The sequence below is a fragment of the Cyanistes caeruleus genome, chromosome 2 (assembly GCF_971803275.1).
Source record: "Cyanistes caeruleus chromosome 2, bCyaCae1.hap1.1, whole genome shotgun sequence".
NCBI lineage: Eukaryota > Metazoa > Chordata > Aves > Passeriformes > Paridae > Cyanistes > Cyanistes caeruleus.
This window is the reverse complement of record NC_141702.1, coordinates 7,695,723-7,711,969: the sequence shown is the minus strand read 5'-3', so window position 1 is coordinate 7,711,969 and position 16,247 is coordinate 7,695,723. Positions and strand designations below refer to the sequence as shown.

Below are 16,247 nucleotides of genomic sequence, written 5' to 3'. Positions count from 1 at the left end.
CATGTTTATTAATGACAGAAAGCCTGGGAAAGCAAGAGTCCCCATTGCATGAAGCTTCTCTCTCACCCTCAAGAGGGACAAGACATGAGGAGAGGGCAAACATTTCAACAAGTTGCCCACCAAAGTGCTAGAAGAGAGGCAGATACTGCAGTGGTGGATGAAGAACAAGAGGCTCAGCTGAATGACAGTCACCTTTTGTTGCACTCTGCTAGGATATAATCATGTGCCCTTTTTCCAAACCTTTAAAATCATGGTTGTCCAGCAGCAATACAAAATGTCTCCACCATAAAGACATTAACAAGCTTTTTATGAACTTGAGTCCTCAGAGGCAGATTTATCTAAACAGCATCTTCATGGTGTCTGAGAACCAGAGATGCGTAGACAAATTTGAGGTAATTTAGAGAAGAGCAACACAAATGATTAAAAGACTGAAAGAACTGATGTGAGAAAAAAAAAGATTAAAAGATGTGAATATGCATGACTTGGCCTAATGACAGCTAAAGAGGGATAAATGTCTACAAGTGTTTGAAGCTCCAAGGAGGGGGGGTTGCCTGGAAGGATTCATGGGAATAACAAGAGTAAGGACCACTGGGATGAATTTGAGACTTGGCAAATTAGTCTAACACAAAGCAAATTAGTCTAACACTAAGCAAACACAAAGCTCACCTGTAAGCCCTGTATCTGTCAGTGAGGGTGAGGAAAAGTGATGGAAAGAAGGAGAAGAGGATTTATGTCAAAAAAGCTACAAATGCCCATGAGCTATATTTTGGCAGTGACAGAGAGTGGCAGTTTGAAGGCAAGACTCTACAGAGGAGAAAAGGTTGGTGACTGTGAGAGAGCACATGGAAGATCCCTTATTTCTCAGGCACATTTTAAAGAGCTTCCATGCAGAAGAGCAGTTTGCTTCAGGAAAATGGAGAATCTGACAGGTAACTATGACAATTCCAACTCTGCTCTGCAATGACAAGGAGGTAATGATAGAAGCTGATACCCAATACCAGCATGTACAATTACTTAGTTCATCATAATAAGAAATTAATTGATCAATCAATGTACTCAAGGGCATAAAGTTTCAGGAAAAAGTGTTAGAATAAATGTGAAAAAGGATGCTTCCAAGGGAGCCTAAGTGAATTAGGCACTAACACTCTGTAACAGTTCAATTAGGCTTCTTTGAAAAGCCCACACTACCCTGGTGCTTTGAAATCCATTTGTGGGAAGAGCAGACAAATGCAGAAAGATGCCATAATGAAAGTACAAGAAGCTTCAATTTCTCTGAAAGTGAAAAACGCAAGGGATGAGCAGTAACCCCTGTGATTTCCCAGGGATGGGCTGCTCAAAGAGCTCCAATTTGAATGAAGCTTTTGCAGACACTCAGCTCCCATACGAGCTTACAGAGGGAGAAGAAAAGGCAGCAGCACGAATGGAATCAGTGCAGGAACGTGCCCTTAGCTATATATTGGAGGAAGAAACTGCATTAAATAAAAAAGAAGATGCAGGTGACATTAGCAGTTCCTAAAATTCCCTCTCTATTAAACTTCTAAGTTTTTTTAAGGGGATACCCTTGACAGAAAATCTACAGAATTATTTGTCTGAAGTTTTAATTGCTTCAAGGAACTCCCTTGTCTCTCAGTCTAATCAGTCTCTTCATCTGTGGCTTTTCCTACACGTTTTCCTGTTTTTTACAAGATCTTTCTTTGCTGTTGCTGAAGAAACAGCCTTATAAAGACCCACAAGCAGCTCCTCACAAGTGCTCCCTTGCCTTGGGCTGCATGTGGCCCCAGCATTTAGGACCAACCTCCAGGAAAAGTATCATTTTACATTATAGTCAAGAAGCATTTTAGAGAGTTATGGCACATGGATTCACGTGCCAGTGTGTTGTAGGGATGGAGGCATCAGGAGTTTACTTGGTTCTATGAAGCACCTGAGAAGCTGCAGCTGTTTTGTTGTTGGCAGTGTGCTTTTGAGGTGCATTGTTTGCTGTGTTTGAATAGGTGCTTGCCCATAAGCAAAAGAAACACCACTTACCCCAGTACCCTCTGGGGGAACTTTGAGGGGTTATTTCATAGAGTTTAGTCAGCAAGCTAGAGAATGCATGGTAAGAGTGAGGCTTTTTTTAATCTGTAGTATCAGGCAGATTCCAAGTATGATGGATCAATGATTTATCTTCCTGTGCATTTAAAAGCCTCTCATCATATTACTGCTGGAAATACCGACTCGAGAGCTGCTTTGCAAACAGCTCGGAGAACAGGACAGCCGCTCGCTGGTGACATTACAGTGTTTAGTCAGCTGTGCTGCCATAAAGATGTCACGTTGAAACCTGATTGCAGGAAGACAGAGGGGCTGCTCTTTCCTTCTTGCTGGGCATGAGATTTATGCACATGGCATCCTGCCACTGAGCCACCAGCTGAACCCAGTGCCTGCAAACCAGATTTTCTGCTGCATGTTTATCTCATGATATTAGGAGGCTGTTGGCTGACATGTTACCAAGCCTTTGGGTTTAATCTGAAGGCAGCATTGCAATTCCAAGAAGTCAATGTGGGTGATTAGTAAGTACTCCAAGCGCAGCAGAAAGCTTAGTTGGGCTTGGATGTGACCTTGGGTGTAGGAATGTGCAGGAGTTTACTGGAATCACAGAGTGTCTTTGTAATACCCAGGGGTTAGATATACCAAAGCAAGTCCCCTCGTTACCAAGTAGCAGGGCAGCATTAGAAAAATATAGCCAAAAAAAGGCTTATTTCTGAGGATGGCAAAGCAATGCATCAATAGCTTTGGCTTCCCCAAACCAGCCTGTTCCCAGTTAGACTTGCATCTGCAAACTCAGAGATGGCAATATTTTGACTATCAGGTGGGGTAAGCTGTGGGGTAAGCCTGGTTTGGGCTGGAGATGGGAGGGACCACTTCTATCACCTTTCCAGCATGCCCACTTGCATGGCCACTGTGCCACATCCTCAGCCATCACCATTGGCACCAGTCACTCGGCAATTTGTTACCTGGCCACAACCAGGTGTTTTTTAATTAGCATGCCCTGTTCTTATGTGAAGGAGTCTATTGCAGTGGGGATTTGGTTCTACTTAGGTCTGCCCCTGATTGCTTTTTCCATCCAAGGAGGTTCTTGATCCCACACTGGGACAGTGCATGATGTGAGACGAGTCTGAACCCAGGATTCTTGTGACACAACATAAATCTCATTCATTGTGAATTAAATATATTCCTACTTCATGTTTTGAAAACTATTGCAATTATGCACAAAGGGCTGAAACAGCAGTTTATTGGAGCAAAACCGTGCCGTAATGTGGGTAATCTAGATTACCTTTGTATTTGTATTTCTAGCTGAAGCCTGTTTCTTTAGGCAGAAAGTAGAAGGGGGCCTTTGTAGGGAGAACAGTAAACTAGAGAGACAGATGAATTATGAGGCATAAGGGAAACATTATTTTGACCTCTTTGGGCATTACTTCAAAAATGTTAAAAATCTTGAGAGCTTTCCAGTGGAGCATTTTAGGAGCAGGAACTATGACTCTGTAGCAGTAGACATGCTTCCTGTAAAAGCTAACTGTATACTGTTGTGGCCCAAGTCTGTGCAGGAGTACAATGAGAGTCCTTTTGGAAAATACTTGTGAGGATTTTACTGGATTGGAGATTTGAGAATAAAAAGATTATTTTTAATGTGATAGTGAAGTGGGTTTTGTAACTGAGACTGTGAAGATGCCTGAACAAAGCCCACTTGCAAGCAAGCATTCATAATACTGATCTAATCAGTAGGAGAAGAAATGTCATAAAAAGTTTAGCAAAGTAAATGTTCTCGCTCAAACTAACAGTCAGGAATGAAAAAAAAAAAAGGCTTTTGTAGTCTCATTTGCTAAAACACTGGCCTGCCTAATGAGATGAGAGTAACTTGTATGTGAATAGATTAGGGAAAGGCTTGAAAGGGTCAGCTTCAAGGTATAGCTGGTCGTGTTGATCACATATTCCTCAGTCAACACTGACCCAATGGTAACCCTTAGGTTTCCTCACAGCAGGATCATAACCTTCTGAGCACACCCAGGACAAATGGACATAAAAAATCCTCCCAGAGGGTAGAATTAATTGCCGTCCAACTTGGATTGACATACGGCTGTCGACATCTTAGTGTGCCATGGTCTGAGGAACACACTCAATTTCTGAGGAGCTGATGGCTCACAGTTCTGGCCCAGAAGGGGACATTGATATTCTCTGCTTCCCCTGGTGCTCAATGCATCCTCAGCTCACATTGCTGTGGGGACTGTTAAGTGTGTTGACTAAATCTCTCTTAATTACAACATGAGTTTACACATGTCTGGCTGACAAGTAAATACTTGGCTTGTATGAACCCATTTAGGTGTCTGAATCTAGAGCTGAATCTCTCTCCAGAAATGTTTAGTTAATTAGGGAAAGATAAGACCTCTTAAGATTTTTCTCTCCCTGTTTTATATGAAACACACTTGTGATAGCAGACTGGTAGAAGATCCTGCTTTCTGTTCAGCCACTGAAATCAGTGAAAAATCACTGAAATATGTTCCTTGAAGCAGGACAGATAGCATCTCTTAGAAGCCTCTTCTCTCCTGTGTCCCCAGTGACTGTCCACAAAGACTTTGCTCATGTGGCAGCAGTGCCCTGGCTCCTGCAGAATTACCCTGGCTATTCACAGGGCATATGGCAGCATCACTCAGCAAGGACTTCATAGATGAGATCTTCTGCTGGTGCAAAATCTGAGCAACTCCCTTCACCCTAATGGAGCTACACTGAGGTTCACATCGCCCAAAAAAAAAACTCCTCATGGTGCTCAGAAACTTTCCTAGCATTTTAAACAATAAACATTTAGATTTTTGCATAATGGCGTCCATTCTCAAGGAGTCTGAGGTGTGGTCCTACATGTTTATGAATTGGTAACTTCTAATTTTAGGCCCAGATGGGGTATTAATATTCTCTCCTTCACCCTGGCATGTGATGCAGGCTGTAGAGTAGTCATAAGTGATTCCCAAAAAAGACCTAAGAAATATTTATACTTGTCCAGCCAGCACCTGCAGGCAAGCTGGGAGAAGAGAACATCCCCAGGGTTACAGGCACAAACCAAACTCCAGGGTCCCGAGGAGGATGAGTTTGGCAGTGTGCCCTGTGCCTGTATTCTGCTGCTTTGATAACTGGTAACGTCAGTAGGTGCAGTAGATGTTTCATAGCTGTATAAGGCACAACGGAAAGACAAGAGAGAATGGAGAGCAAATAACAGATGGTAAGGAGGTTGAAATGCTTTATGGTGCTTATTCCAGTCTTAAATGAAAAGGATAATAGTAACAGGATATTTAGTACAATCATAGCTAACAGAGCTGGGAAGTCTTCATAAGGGAGAATCCAAAAGAAAAAGGCTGCTGATTGCCTAAATCACTTGAATATTCTTAAATCAGTGAGGCTAAATGAAATTCACCCTTGACTATAGTGCTTGAAAGAGCTGGTGCGAAAAGAGGTTGCTTTATAAAAGCTTCTCCTGTCTTGTGGAGATACTGCCATGGTTTGTACTCCTTAAATCCCTTGGTGAAAAACACTACAATTCTATGTACCCTTAAAGCTCTCAGCACCAAGCCTGAGTCGTGGCTGTGTGTGGTCGTGCACACACAGACACACACACAGAGCCAGCTTTCTGTAGCTCTTTGAGCAAAGGGAAGAATAAGAGTGAAAAGTGACATTGGTTTTGATATGTGACATCAACTTTCAAGCTGATGAAAGGGAGCAACATGTTCTAATTATTATTCCCCTTCAAAATAAGCCACGAGCTCAGACAAAAGAGGAGAGAAAGGAGGGGGGAGAATCCAGGAGAGAAACAGAATCGCATTTTCTCACTTATCTAATTAAAGCGAGGTGGGCGAGCGAGAGGGAGAGCTCGCTGTGCTCAGGGAGCAACGCTGCCCCATTTATTCAGGGAAAGGTGGGAAATGGAGGCAGTAACTCCACTGGGCCCATGGGAATCATCCCATCCCTGACAGAGAGGAGCTGTTCTCCCAGTGCTAATTGGGTCAGCTTTTGGACATGGTGTTAAGTGGAACACCATGTCCCCATGTAGTGGCACACCTGTCTGTGCTGGTGTTTGGCATCACTTTGTGTTGTGGCTGCTTCCAGTGCAGGCCAGTCTCGGGACTGTTGGGTGGCTCCGGTGTTTCCCACCACACCAAGGGAAGGTGCTGGCTCCTGTGTACACTCCATATGTTTTATAACTTTATTTAAAGTGCCCTTTAGCAACTTGTACTGCTTCCTGAGCAGCCTGTAGTGGGAATTAACCTCCCCCGTGGGATTGTCTCGCTCATCCGCAGTGTGCCCTCCTCATTATTCCCCTGTCCCGATGCCACGTTTCGTCTTGGCTCCCGTGTAAGGTTAAACGCCTCCAACCTTCTTAAAAAAAGCACTTCCTGAAGTCAGAGCTTTGCCACCCACTGCCATATGTCCACTGCTTCCTCTCTTACAAGGTAATGACATTAAGATATCTGCAGCCAAGTGCCTGACATTTGTGGCTCCGGGGAAGGAGCAGCCGTTGTAACTCCTAGAAAGCACCTCAGAAATGGATTTCAGCAAGGGAGTGTCTTCTTTTTTGTTTTGAGGTTGAGGAAATGATCCCAAGCCCGACTTGGCTCTGTGCCACACTGGAGGTGATAGCAAGGATTCAGGAATGCACTGCTCACGGGGTGGTTCTTTTTTCCCCAGAAGAGAAGAACTGTCACTTTTTCATCCCTTTTGCATCACCAAACAATTTTTTTATTCCCAAACAATTGCAGAGTCCAGGCCTCAAGTCTTTAGGCTGTACCTAAAATTGTCAGCTCTAGTGTCAAGGAGAGCTGATAAGCTGGGGACTGGCAGTCAGCCTGAGACCCTTCATCTCCTTGGGACCACGGATGTGCAGGCACATCCTGCCCTGTGGGGGTTGGCACCCCACAGGTTGTTGCATTTTTGCTTTGGCAGAGCTTGCACCATGCTGATGTGGCTCTGCAGTGGGAGAGCAGTGTGAATTTGGAGGAGATATCCTTTGTTTTCCTTCTAAATTAAGCCTGCTTCTTCAGTTTGGGTGGGGAAAGGGGAAGCCCTGGAAGCATTCACAGGTGTCACTGCATCCTCCACCTGCTTGGCCAGCCCATTACCCAGTTCAGGCCATATCCCTGCCCTCCCTTCTCACTATGCCCCTGCTCCATTCCCATTCCTGCTCCTGCCTCTGCTCCTGCTCCTCTTCCTGTTGTGACTTGGCTCTCACACGCTGCAGGGACAGGCATGCTGCTGAAAAAGAAAGAAAGAGCCAAGTGGCTTCTGGAAAACCAGAGGCATCTGCAGGCCAGCAGATGCTGCTGACGCCCAGAGTTTCTTGGGGCCAGCACGGACCTCAGGAATATTTATTTGCATCCTGGCCTCAATCCCAGTTGGGATCTTTGGATGCTGCTGCTGTATGAATATTTATTGCAACAGATGATTATCTTTTCTTGCTGCTCACCCTTAGTTTGCATCTTGTTTGTGTGCCTTGCTTCTGGAGTTCCATCTTTTCCCATTGCTCTGCTTTTCACTGTATTCTCATGCAGTGATATGCCCAACTATTTATAAAAAGAATAATCTGGGGATGGACTCCTGCTTTTTCGATTGCAGTTTTCTCTCTTGGGGTTTTGTTCTCCTTTAAGCCGTCTTTGGTGACAGACATCTTCATTTGCTCAGGTGTCCTTTACCCTCTGAGGTTTAATGTGTTTGTTTAGAAGATGAAACTTACTGTCAGTATTTCTATAGCACCCTCTGGAGTCAGACTTCCCTAAAAGCTAGAGCTGCATACTTTGTTTCACCAATAAATAAACTCTACAAATTGAAAGATTTTTAGCAATTGGTTGACATCATTCAGGCTCTACCACAGTTGTTGAAATCTGCACTATTTACTGACTTCTGTTTCACATCTATAGTGTCAGAAAAGACTTGTTTGGGTGTTTTATTACAGTGCAAAAACCACACTCACGTTTCAAGGTTAATTCAGATAACTCAAATGCTCACTCCATGTCTCCACTGAACAAGGTGTTCCATTCAGCCTGAGTTCAAAATGAGCTTTTATTTCCAAAAATTCCTCTATACAGTGCTGTATGACAGGAGTTGCCACCTTTTGAAGATTATTTTTAGTCTCTGGGACCAAACCCAGCCTGGGCCAGGGAGCTCTGCATTGTCTCTGTCCCACCCATTCACTAGGCAGGGCTTGTGTGCAGCATCCATGACAAGTGCCTTTGCAGGCAGGGTGACAGGGGATGGTTTACAGGCAAGGAGGTGGAGATGCCAAGTGGCTGAACTCTGACATGAAGGCTGCATGTGTTATTATTTCTCCCCCCTCACAGTATGCTGCAGAGCTGCTGGCAGTGGTGCGGCTCCCCTTCATCCATCCCAGCTATCTGCTGAATGTTGTTGACAATGAGGAGTTGATAAAGTCTTCAGAGGCTTGCCGGGATCTGGTGAATGAAGCCAAACGTTATCACATGCTGCCACACGCCCGCCAGGAGATGCAGACACCGAGGACCCGGCCCCGGCTCTCTGCAGGTAAAGCAAAACATCCTTCAACAGCACCAGCCCCCTGGTTCCACATTGCCTGGACATGCCTTGGGACAGGGCACAGACCTTGGCTCTTTCTCTTGGCTTCTTCCCAGAACCTGGTGATATTTCAATCTCAATTTTCCATTGTTACTTTCCTTCAGAATTTAGGAGCCTCTCCCAGTGGGTGGACATGGGTGTTCAGATATATGCTCCTGAAATTGGATTTAAAAGGAGCCTAAATTTGACAATTTGTCAGAGACTGTAACATTCCCCCATTGTCCTGAAAGTGAGCCCCTTGCCCTCTTTGCCTCAGTTTCTCTAGTTGCAGAAATAGGTGAATAATTGGATTTTTTTGCCTTGGAGCCTCTTGTGGGGAGGATCTGTCTAATATTCATCAAACACCTTCACTTTCACAGCCATTTGTAAGTATAATATTTTTATATGGTGAGGCTGGTGTAAATATAGTATTTATATACTGATGAGTACCAGATCAGGCTGTTTATTTCCTCCAGAACAAATGGATCACACATAACATATTCCCTTATAAAAATCCAGCATCTGTGAAGAACTGAGTCTTCTTAAAAAGTTTCACACCTATTTTCCCTCTCTGGAAAAATGCACAGAAAAGCTCTAAGTGCCCATCTTGCCAACTGAGCCCATATCATGGTGATGTAGAAATATCCTAAATATTCCCTGAACAGAGAGTGCAGATACCACATAGGAAAACTGCATCCAAGAAGGAATCTGATGAAGCAGGTGAATTGTTTTATCATGCTGCCTGTACTTCTGCCTCCCATAAGTACAACAGAAAGCCAGACAAAACTTTCTGTCACTGCCACTGATGCTAATGTGGCACAGAGATGGCATATCAAACCATGGCATTTGCAGCTTCGGGAGACTGCCTCATCAAGGCACCTTTCAGAAGGATGAAGTGTAGAGGACTTTCAATAACAATCTACCCTAAAAAGTCTTTCATTGAGGACGACTAATGGTGTGATGTTTGAAGGGATTTTTGAAAAGTGCTTATTTTATGTATATAAAATTGTAGGTGTAATGTGATCCATTTCCAGAAGCTTGTTGATGAGGGAAAAGTGATTCTCTCAGGGTAAAGGAGGGTGATTATAGTTTTTTAGGTCAGAGTCTAATTATATAGAATCATGTTATTTTGCATATCAACAGCATTCATGGAGGCACAAAGGATCTCTAAACACCCTTTGTGGACTCGCTGCTGCATGTCACATGCCCTCTTGAGGTCATTGATTATAATCAAGTTATGTCTTGCACAGGTGATTAGATTTTCTGGTATGGCGCAAAAATAATGATCTCTTGTTACTGAGAAATATTTGTTTAAAACCGTGCAGCACTTTATCTTAATAACTTTTAAGAGAGTAACCTTGCTTGAATGACACAAATATATTTTTTGAAAATGTTAATGAAGAATGACGATAATCCATTACTCTGCAGACGTGTTTCTCTCCGCTGCTGCTCCTAATTCCTCTCGCAGGCAGTCTCGCACCTGTGCACACTTGTCTGTGGGCTGGGAACTGTAACACATCACAGCAATGGCTCCAGTCAGGAGACAGCTCCTGAAATGGTGATTCCTTCCAGCTTGTGGCCTCCTGGTCCTTCTTCTGAGCCTACCTCTCCTGGCAGCACATTGTGCAGGGGCTTCCAATTGCTGCAAAAGGGTTTTTAACACTTCAGCTAAATGCCAAGTCCAAACCATCCCCAGCACCTGACTCTTGGATGGAGTCAGGAAACATTCCAGGGTTACACTGTGACCCATCTCTGTGGGAATGAGTCTGGAGAGGAGTTTGGAATAACACAGATATCAGATATGACTCAGCTGTGGCTGTGAAGTGGGAATAAAACCTCGGAGATGGGCACTTGAAAGTTTTGCATGAAGAGGCAGTTTGGGTTGCTGAACACCTTGCATGTTACAGGTTTGGGGGAGCTATTCAAGCACAGATAAAGCTCAGTTAATAACTATATTAAGGCGGGGGTGATTTCCATCATGTTTCCTAGCACCTGGTAGACCAAGACCATGATCCATGACTTGAGCACATGTTATCTGCGTCTGGAAAATCTGCTTTTTCTGGGAAAAGATAAAAAAACAAAAAATAACCCACCAGAAAATTATATGCAGAAAGAATATCAGGATGAAGATCCATAACCTTCACTTCCTCCAAACATTAGCTTTTGACTGTGAGAAGACTTTCTTTTAAGGTTAAAGTCCAAACATGCTTTTCTTGGATAATTGCTAAGCTCCAAAGCTATCACAATCCTAGACAAAATGCCCATTTTCTTCAGTGCAAGAGAAATTTGCTACCTTCAAGACTCACTCAAAGACTATTGAAATGAATGGATATCTTTACATGAAACTGCCTTTCTATTTCTTTCCCCCCAAGTTTTGCCCAGATGGCATTCTCCCTCCCTAGTTCTCCCAAGAGTGTTCATAGTGTCATTCCTCACCCACTGCTCCCCCTACACACACATTCCTGTTTTTTCTCACCCTTCGTGGTTTGATTGCAGACTCTAAAACAGATTTATATACGATACATTAAAATTTCCTTGACTTTTGGAATGAATACTTTTGGATGGGTTCCTGCCTGGTTGAGAGATGCCACTTTTTTATAATACTATTTTTCTCACTTGAATCCTAGGAGTAGCCGAGGTAATAGTCTTAGTTGGGGGTCGCCAGATGATTGGCATGAACCAACGTGCTTTAACAGCAGTCACTTGCTTAAATCCTCAAAACAACAAGTGGTACCCATTGGCCAGCCTGCCCTTCTATGATCGAGAGTTTTTCAGTGTGGTCAGCGCTGGAGACAACATCTATCTCTCAGGTAAGCAGCAGATTCCATAGAAACAGATCCACAGAAGGGTTTGGATTCGAAAAGACCATTTAAGGCCACTTAATCCAACCCCCCTGCCATGGGCAAGGGCACCTTCCACTATCCCAGCTTGCTTCAAGCTCTGTCCAACCTGGGCTTGGACATTTCCAGGGATGGGGTAGCCACAGCTTCTCTGAGCAACCTGTGCCAGGGCCTCACCACCCTTGATGTAAGAAATTTCTCTAAATCTACCTTCTTTCAGTTTAAAACTCTTACATCTGATCCTGTCTCTACAGGCCTTGATAAAAAGCCTCTTTCCATCTTTCTTATAAGCCCCCTTTAAGTATTGAAATGTCACAATAAGGTCTACCCAGACCTTTCTCTTCTCCAGGATGAACAACCCCAAATCTCTCAGCACATCTGCATAGGAGAGGTGCTCCAGCCCTCTGACCATTTTCACACCCCTTCCCTGAACTCAGTTCAACAGGTCCATATCCTTCTTGTGCTGGGAGCCCCAGAGCTGAACACTCAAGGTGGGGTCCCATGAGAGCAGGGCAGATGGGGAGAATCACCTCCTTGACCAGCTGGTCATGCTGATTTTGATGCAGCCCAGGATACAGCTGATTTTCTGGGCAGTAAGTGCACACTGCTGGGTCATTTCCTATTTTTTGTCCACCAGTATCCACCAGTCCTCCTCTAAAGGACTGTTCTCAATCCATTCACCCCCCAGATTTACTGGGCTGAGAGAAAAGTTACAATACAGGCAGCCCAGGCAAAGTGGGACTTGTTGGAGTTCTACCCAGCTGCTCCTGAGGAGGAGAAAAGAAAAGAAAAGGAAAAAAAAAAAAAAAAGAAAAAGAGAAGTGGGAAGGATGTTGGAAGAGAGGGATTTCCCTGCTTTTATCATTCTCCATGTCTCTGTGGTGTTAATGTACTCTCAGAGCAGACAACAACAAAATTTTGCAGTTGCAACATGAAGAAAATAGGTCTGACAACCATCAAGCATGCAAAGAGGTTTCACTGCCATAGAAACACAATTTAAAATACTCTCTGTAGTTGAATCTAAATGGTAGGTTATGGAATTTGAGACAGACAGACTGAACTGCTGAATATGTGACCTACACTTAAAGTATTTGCTTACAGGAGCATTCATGTTTTGTACTTGTTGAAACCTCTCTTCTGACAGTAGTCACTAGCCCTATAATCTTCTTAGTTTTGGTGAAACTGAGACCACGCTCCTTAAAGGGCTTTAACTCCCAAAGTATCTGACAACACCATACCCCGAGCATCATAGTATCTGGATTTTTGCAGTCTGTTGGTACCTCTGCTCAGCTAGAGGGGGAAGAGCAATTCCCAGCAGACAATGCAAGGATGCTCTGATGGCAGCTGAGTGGGGGCTGGATGATTAAAAGAGGAGGCTGGGCAGGGAGGTGCGGATGTGTATGATCCGAGGATGTCGTCGGGAGCACAGATGCACCTGGCATCTGTACCAGTAAAGGGGTTACAGCTGTTGCATTTCCCTTGCCGAGCTCTCTCAGTGCATTTTCTGCAGTAAATTGCTGCCTGTGGTGTTAAGTTCCATTAATACTGCATAGAAACCCTAAGAATTGATTGGAAATTATTTTTTGATGGTTTTTTCCCCATGCTTGTTTGCCCATGCTTGAGAGCAGCTGGAGCAAAAGTCTTCTGGGGAGCCTTTTGTCAGATGCTGGCTCCTAGTTATTCTTAGCTGAGGTGCTTTCCAATATGTACAGCCATTTTAGGCTGTGCCATACCTGGCCATTCTAAAAATTAGAATCCTAATTTCAAAGCTCATTTCAGCTCTTTCCCTAGGATCTGGATGAGTGACCGGGTGGTATTTGGTAGCTGCAATAAGGAGAGCTGGAAATATAGCTAACAGTCAGTTGATATTTTGCTTTGCTCAAATGTAGAAGACTCAGGAAAAAGGGAAGTGGAACCAATAGAAGTGAGAATGGCCTGCTGCAAGCTCCAAGTACTGGACCTTGCACTGCATAGCATAGGTTTGGAGAGCAAAATACCAAGGAGGAAGTCTGGTTTCCTCATTAAACCGTGGAACCGTGTCTAGTTCATTTTCCTGGCTTGACCACTGACTCCTAGTGTGGTCCTGAATAAATCATTTCACCTCTTTGTGCTTCAAAACAGGATAGTAAGACAGCTATTAAGTGGCTAACTTGGAAGCTTCAAGCAGCAGTTAAAAAGTGACCAGTATAAATATTTCCCATGATCATCTTGAACTGTTTTACAGGAGTGGTACAGCTGGTTCTGTCTTTTATCTGCAAATGAAAATGAATAAGAAATTTGTCCCTGAAAATTAGAAATTAAGCCTACAGTGCAAGCACTGACTTTATTGTGCCCATATATGTGCTGCTTTAATCCATCACTGTATTAAGCATTTTAGGTTTCAGGCTGGCCTGTGTCTCGCAAGCCAAGATAGACTCAGCCTCCTGACACCTTCTTGCAAGTGTCACAGTAATTTAATAGACTGGAAGTTATTTATGAGCACTGAGAAGGGTCTATCCCCTTATGTATGTGTCCCTTGTAGTCTGACATCTTGATTTCTTCATGTCATCTTATTAAAAAAAACCCCAGCCTTTGGGGCGCATGAATAAATGACACAGATATGCATCATCGGAACAGATGCTCAGTATTGAGGGTGATTTATTTTAATTAGTCAAATGTCATTTGAAGAGTTTTTACTTTGTAACTGGCTTTGATTGCTGTGTGCAGAGCTGCTGCCGTTGCAGGATCTCACGTAACTCTCCCCTTTTCTCTCCCCCGCCCGCCCGTGGGTGCCAGGCGGCATGGAGTCGGGTGTCACGCTGGCTGATGTCTGGTGTTACATGTCCTTGCTCGATAACTGGAACCTCGTGTCCCGCATGACAGTCCCAAGGTGTCGACATAACAGTCTGGTGTACGATGGGAAAATTTATACCATTGGAGGGGTCGGTGTGGCAGGCAACGTTGACCATGTGGAAAGGTAAAAAAAACCCAAACAAACCCAAAACTAAAAAAAAAAAAAAACAAACCAAAAAACAAGCCAATAACAAAAAAACAAAAACCACGTGCTGTTTGCTGGAGCTTTTCCTTCATGCGATGCTAAAGGACCATTTGCCTTTTAAAGGACACTTCAAATGGACTGTATGTGTTAAAATAAGCTTTTATAACAGCTGAGAAAGTAGGAAAGTGGGCAGGATTAGATTTCATTTAAAAGCTTCAGTGGAAAGCATTGTTTCAAAACCAGAGAGGAAAGTTGCCAGCTTCTCGCTTTGCTCAGGGGAGTGAAGAGAGGAATTAAGCTTCTTTGGACATTTTTCCAGGTTATACAATGAACTAATAAGCTCCCTTTGAATTTAGTATTGATGAAAGTCTTTACAGACCACAATAGTACTTTTTTTTTTTTTCTTTTAAATCCAAAATGAAGTAACAGCAAAGTAAGTTTCTTGTATGTGTTTTCCTGGTGTGGCACCTCAGCCTTGACCTGGCTGGAAGATCCTCCCTTTGGTGGTCTTGGCCTGGGGCTGGGACCTGCCAAGTTCAGAGTAAAACAACCAATAAATGGAAACAGTTTTGAATTCCTGGCTGAACAAAGATGGGAGAGAATGGAAATTTCTCTTTTCAAGTAGACTCCAGATGTAATTTTTTTCACATGGAACTTAAAAAACAGGAAGGAACAAAAGTGCAACAAAAATACTTCACCAAGTAAAATTCCAAAACCAACTGATTTCTTGTCACCTATGGCATTCAATAAAACCATAGATTTTATATCTATGTCAATGTTTTCATTAAAAAATAGAATTCACTTTGAAATGCAGTTTATGAGAATATTCTATTCTAAAAATATCAATACAGTCTTAGCCTTCCCCAAACACTTAATTGGGAAACATATTTAGGAAATGTTTTTCCTAATTGAATGTGGCAACCAAAAATACTTTTGTCAGTTTTAAATGCTGAATTTGAATACTTCTTCAGTAACATTTTGAATCAGGCATTTTCCGGTAAAAGTTGCCTTAACAGGCAAGACAAATAGGGATAGGTCACTAGGGGGGATTTTGAGGAAAAAAAAACAAAACACATTTTTCAAAAGGTTGGGAACTGGTGTTGGTGCTCTCAGCAAATCAGGGAAATGCAGACAGCAAAGAATGAATGATAAATCGTAGCAGTGAATGCAACATGTAAACACTGCTCCCCTCTTTCACCCAGACCTTAAGGTGGGCACTGCCCACAGGACTTGCTTGGAATCAGATCTCACCCTTTTCAGCAGATTTGTTTCTGGTTTCTGAAGGTATTCATCCCATTATTTAAGTCAGTAAATTTTTAACTAGCAGAACTATTTTTGTGAACACAGGAAGGAGAGAGCCCAGGAAAGAGATGCTGTTTCATTCCATCTCTCGATAAAGATGAACAGCAAAAGAATGCTGTTGAGGAGTCTTGATAGTTGTCATTGATTAAATTATCTCTTTTCAGTTTTCCTTGGGCCTGATTTGTCTCTGCTCTGATTCTCATGGTCTCTCTTTATCAAAGCATCCCAAATGTTGGTCAGTTGAATGAACCCCAAATCATGCAAAGTCGCCCCCACTCCTTCCCTCTCATCTCAGTCACTCCAGCCCTCACCACTGATGACATTGCAGCCTGCAAAGTCACTCAGGCCCTCGGCAGCCCCTGCTTGGCTCAGTGAGAGCAGCAGTGCTGGTTTTCCATTGACCAAGCCCACCAAGAGACCTGGATGTGGGAAAGGAGCAGATTTCCTCCCTATCATTTCAGTGCACACTGTCTCAGCCACAATAAGGATGTCTTGTCAGGGGGATTTGCTAAACCCGCGATTATAATTAATCTGCTGTTGTCTGTGGA

At 43.4% G+C, this 16,247-nt stretch overlaps 1 protein-coding gene across 11 annotated transcripts in view; it reads left to right on the top strand.

Moving 5' to 3' along the window:
* Positions 1–16,247, top strand: part of KLHL29 (kelch like family member 29) — a 389,077-nt gene that overhangs the window by 343,827 nt on the left and 29,003 nt on the right. For all 11 annotated transcript variants that reach the window (XR_015282702.1, XM_086875691.1, XM_086875697.1 and 8 more), the window contains 3 exons: positions 8,352–8,550; positions 11,208–11,390; positions 14,196–14,376. Coding sequence is in view for 10 of the 11 variants with exons in the window: in XM_086875691.1 (XP_086731817.1) it covers positions 8,352–8,550; positions 11,208–11,390; positions 14,196–14,376 (563 nt within the window). In the remaining variant the exon portion in view is untranslated. The remainder of the gene's footprint in view (positions 1–8,351; positions 8,551–11,207; positions 11,391–14,195; positions 14,377–16,247) is intronic.